The sequence below is a fragment of the Amblyomma mixtum genome, chromosome 2 (genome assembly GCF_055824585.1).
Source record: "Amblyomma mixtum isolate Tamu chromosome 2, ASM5582458v1, whole genome shotgun sequence".
Taxonomy (NCBI): Eukaryota; Metazoa; Arthropoda; class Arachnida; order Ixodida; family Ixodidae; genus Amblyomma; species Amblyomma mixtum.
The window spans coordinates 75,196,556-75,201,748 of NC_143013.1; the positions used below are offsets into that span (position 1 = coordinate 75,196,556).

The window sequence follows — 5,193 nt, forward strand, 5'->3', positions numbered from 1 at the left end:
CAACGACAGGAAATTGCCAATGGAGCTAATACTGGCAAGTAAGTCACCGAAATCAATAAGTCCAGGGCACATGTGCAGATGATTTGGGCCTTCATAGCCGCGAGTGTCTCATTTTCTTTTTTTGCACTTGCCAGCCGGTACTGAGTGCTTCATTCCAAATTTTTCGCAACAATGATTAATTTTTTTCACGATGAACATAGCAACATTCAATGCTTTTTGCATTCCTGGCCTTCCCTGGCATGGCTTTGTCTGCGGATGAGAGGGCCTTCTAGCGTTTTTTCTCTACTTCACCGCGTTCCATTCGACTTTTTGTAGCTTTCAAGAACACGCGAATAGGTTTAATAGCTTCGGTTAATTTTGCAATTGGAGATATTCAAACATAAGTCGCTTTTCTGGAGAGGGCTGGATCGATGGGTGAAGTCATAATTCGGCAACATTCTGTTTCCTTGACTAGTATATTTCTTGGAAAAGCGATAACAAGGCAGTTAGGAGAATAAATCTGATGTAAATATTCGCATAAGAAGAACGCTTTTACTCGACAGCTATGTTTGACTGAACCCAGCGCTTGAAAATATACGTAACCCGCTAGGTACAGGAATTTACTAGTCACTTAAAGGCACTATAGAAGAGGACAAAATTTTTTGCACTTGTAAAGCACATTTCACAAAGGCCCTTTCCTCTCCATAAACTTGCATCATAGGTACAAGAAGCTTTCCCCTTAGAAGAATTATTTTTTATATTTTTGCAAGCGAATTACTTGAATATCACAGGCTCAGTGGACGAGGGTGTTCTCACTTCCCACAGTCGCGGTGAATTACATGACGATTTTTTGCGTGCTTTACTGCAAAGACAACGATGTAAAACACGTTATAGCATCTTGTCTGCCCGAAGTGGCGTATTTCCTTCGGCGTTGTTGTCGTCGTTAGGCCGATAAAAACTTCACGTCTCTTAAAGAGGTACACCGCTTTTTATTGAAGCATTGCTGTTGTGGACTGTTGAGGTGGTTGAGGGTGAAGGGAATGGGTCAGCAAGAAAAAAAACGGAAAATAAGAAGTTTGATTAGAATCACAAGTACGCAGCCGTAATGCGTACAAAAGATATGGCTGATGATCTAGAAAAGCAAACATCAAACTTTCTTGCTTAAAGCCAACACACGATTTAGGATGGCATACGTTGCGCTTACTGTATCATAAAATCTACCGGTTTGCGCAAACAACTGCTCACTTACGAAAACGCTATGAGTCTTAGGATTAGCCTATTTCTTTTATTAGTACATACATATTGTTTCCCAGTCACTCACATATTCTGTTTAAGTAGCGACAGCAGAACACTTTAACGAATATTTAGTTGCAGCCTGCATATGCTTACAACCAAATGGTCAAAATGCTGGCCCGCTCGATGCAAGACAGAAGTTATTAACGAAATAATTGAGTTACTATATTTGCTGCCATCGTTGTCCATCTCAATGGTTATTAACCATGACGAAATTGATTGACACTGACTCAGCTCAGACGGGCCACACATTAGTATCGTTATATTCAGAAGGGTAGTGGATCGGGCTAGTTGGTGCAAATTTGACATTTTTCGAAGCGCTAAAAGAACAAGGACGCAGAGGGAGCACACAAGGACGAGCGCTACTTCCAACTCAGAATCTCGTGTAGAGTTGGAAGTAGCGCTCGTCCTCGTCTGTTCCCTCTGCGTCCTTGTTCTTTTAGCGCTTCAAAAAATGTCATATCGTGATATAAGACCATTGCTCAACGGCTGAAATAATGCAGGTAGATTGTTTCAGGAGAAGTATATTTAAAGTCGCCGCCTAACGGTTCTCAGAATGGAGCGTGTGAACAGTGAAGCGCACGAACCGGCGCCCGTCCGGCGGCAGTGTCCTTGTCCGTGACGACTGTCGAAATTTTGAATAACAAATTTCGCTCGGTGATCGGCTGAGGAGGGGGCTGAGGAGGAGGCTGAGGAAGCTGCGGTTCCTGTAGGCTGCCGACCGACATGCTGGTCTGCACGTTCACGGTTGATGGCGCTGCCGGAGGCTGGCTGTAGCTGGCCCAGCTTGTGGTGGGTGACTCTCTTTGAGTGGTATACCGTGGTGCGGCGGTATCCGGGACGCGCTGGTGGACAGGACCCCTGCGGTAAATGTTTCAATAGAACCTGAAGTGGCCGTGTTGGAGATGACAAGAAAGAAAAGGAAAGTATAAAGCGAGAAGGCAGAGGAGCAGGATGCGATAAAAATGCGATAGGAGCACCGCTGATGCTGCGATCCCTTGTCTTCACATATCTCTGTTCTTCCTCTACCTAAAATCATCTCGCTCTTCTTTTTAGTTTCCTCTGTAGTTTTAATTTTTTTTAACTGATCATCTCCGTGTGTTTACTACCGATTTTTTTATTTAACGACTGCCTACATAACTCTTCATCCTGGGAATGTTAAGCGTTTTTCCGATGATAGTAAAAACATGAAAGAAGACCTACAATAAAAAACCGGTACCTGCCGCTAGCTCATGGAGCACACGTGTTCCGAGTCTAACTCGTGCATGCGAACTGCTTCGGTAAGCTATGAAGATGAGCTTGTCTTAAGAGTATTTAACTGCCTACAAAAGGAAACTTTGCCATTAGCCTAACCCTGTAGGCTCTACACGAGATTCTGAGTAACTTGAGCCGAGGATTGCCGATAGAGCAGTGCATTAAAAAAAATCAGCTTTAAGCTCATAGGCCTCATCTCTCCTGTTGAGCCATTCGGTCTTTGAAGGCTGTCTCACAAATTAATAAAGGCTTAACTATTTCCATTATCTGGTCCCTGTAAATCTATATAGTTACCTTCACTAGCTCTGTAGTTACGGCCGAACTCCAAAATTCGGAAGCCTATATAATGCTTCGGAGCAATCGTATGTTGTACCTTATTCACTTCTCACCGCCTTTAACGGAATGAATTGGATTACAAGTATAGGGGAAAAAAGCCCCTTGGTATACCTCATTTTGCGCGCTACAATATCAGTGATTTCAGGGGAACTGTCAAGAGGTTATAGGTCACAAATATATGCATTGAAGTGAAATTCAGGCCACCAACAAGTTGCAAGTCTGTGGATCACGACACCGCTCTGTTTCAGTCTGTGCGTGAGACGGCTTATTCCAGTATCGCCGCGAGACCATATACGTCGCTCAAGGCGTCGCTTGCTTTGCGCTGCAATACACTAACGTTGAAAGTGGACTTCACTTATAACTTCACATTCTGCCGCTATAGCGTTAAAGGTCATGTTCAGTAGAAAACCGGCGTAGTCCCACCATGTGAATGATGTATGCTTGGAGTGGTGGACTAGTAATGGAAATTGATGACCGGAGCATGTCTCAATCTCAAACGACTTAATTTTATAATGTAGTTGATTTACGCAAAGAATATCTCCATAAATTTTATTGGGATTCTAACCAACGACCCTTGGTTCACCAGCCAGGCATGGTGCGGAGTGGACACCGTAGCCACATTTACTTGCCCTAGGCACATGTGGGATTATGTGTGTTCGGTGTTGGCTTAATTTGAAGCAAAGTAATTTGATAACTAGTGGAGTGAACTAGAGACCTGCTAATTAGTGAGATACTAATCATTGTAGCATTACGTGCGTAAACTGTAGTGTGGAAGAGTTCCAAGAAAAGAATGTGGGAACTGAGTTGCGATGATTATGATAAATGTCTGAATGTGAACAAAGACCAGTGACTATGTGTGAGCAGAAGCAGCTGAAGGAAGCTATAGCACTGACGTGTCATTGCCTAAAATGTGCAGCGTACATGTCCTCGTAGTTTTTTCGTAGTTACCTGGCATTTTTTTGAAGCGATAAAACTAATACGTAATATAGACACGGATGTTTACTTCAGAATGGGACACCTTTCATGAATGTCTTAAAATTCGAAATGAAAATGTCGGCCTTGAATTCAATACTTCGGTGTTTAATGAACTATACATACTTATTCGGAGAAATTTGAAGACACTCCGATTGATACTAAACAGTTGTTGAACAAATGCATAAAGGTGCGTGTTCCTATAACGATAGGCGCATAAGCTGCTGCACGTCCACAGAGCATGAATGTATGCAAGACTACACAATATGTGACCACTGACCGAAGGTTATTTGACGACTGTAAGCGGACGTCAGAAGAGATTCTCTGCGTCAAGATGGATGCGAATGCTAGAAGGATTATGAACGCTCTCAAGTTCAGTTGTTGTATGCATTTCGTTTATATCACTTGAAATATGCGCTTCTGTCTAACGTACAACAGGTGGAAAAATAGGGAGGCTGAAGTTTTATTCATGACGATAATGACGGAAGTCGGGCTAATTTTCCTGGGGATTTTTCCCAGTTTTCTGGCTCTAACTATGGTCACTTTGGTTTTATTTTTGCGACAGATCGAGGCAGGCACCAAAAAGGAACTTCAATATATTTTTACTTACATGCAGACGTCGGTGGTTTTAGTCGTATAGGACTCAAATGATGGCTCGTAGGTGACCCTGCACATCAAAACGAATGAAAAAGTATCAATCTCATATAAAATGGGGCCAGCTACTCGTAATTAGGATAGTTCATTCCAGCATCTATAACAAAAATGGTGACCTACATAAATAGTACTTCATCAGTAAAGGAATATTTGTAGAGCTAGGCTAACCGGCTTAGCGAAGAAAATGGAGGGGACACTTGATCTCCACCTCAATATCATTCCCGGCAGTCTGGCAGGTGTATGTGGTCGCCACTTCCCATAGCAGTATTATTTATCTAAGTGGTCTAAGAGCGGACATACTCTGTCCTTCATGGTGCATTCTATGCAGCAGTCGTTGAAAAAGAAGAAGCATGTCGATTACGTTGTTTGAATCAGAGAACTAGCCAATTTCCTTGAGCTCATTTCCCGAGCTTTCTAGATTTGGAAAGCAGGTCTTCGTCAACGGTGTTTTTAAAAACGTAGAGCATCAAAGCATAGTCAGAAAAAGATGCTCTGAGTCCCCACCACGCCGAAGTCGAAGATGAGAAGTAACTTTGTTGTCTCATGTGAGTATGAAGGTTGTGAATGTTTAGAACTACCAACGTTGTTCTGAATACTAAACAAAAAAAATGTCAAGCTGTCCAAAGTCAGATATTTTTAGAAATCACTGCAATGTCTTTCAGCTTTCATAATTTTTAGTTTGCGAAAGGGGAAAATAGAAATACG

The 5,193-nt window shown here is 42.4% G+C and overlaps 1 protein-coding gene across 1 annotated transcript in view; it reads right to left on the reverse strand.

The window, feature by feature from the left end:
* Positions 1 to 1,738: 1,738 nt before the first annotated feature.
* The window catches only part of LOC149359786 (uncharacterized), a 7,181-nt gene continuing 3,726 nt past the window's right edge, over positions 1,739 to 5,193 (reverse strand). Inside the window, exons 3-4 of the mRNA XM_089569143.1 lie at positions 4,445 to 4,501; positions 1,739 to 2,133 (exon numbers count right to left, since the gene is read on the reverse strand). Coding sequence (XP_089425269.1) covers positions 1,824 to 2,133; positions 4,445 to 4,446 — 312 coding nt within the window. The 5' untranslated portion in view covers positions 4,447 to 4,501 and the 3' untranslated portion in view covers positions 1,739 to 1,823. The remainder of the gene's footprint in view (positions 2,134 to 4,444; positions 4,502 to 5,193) is intronic.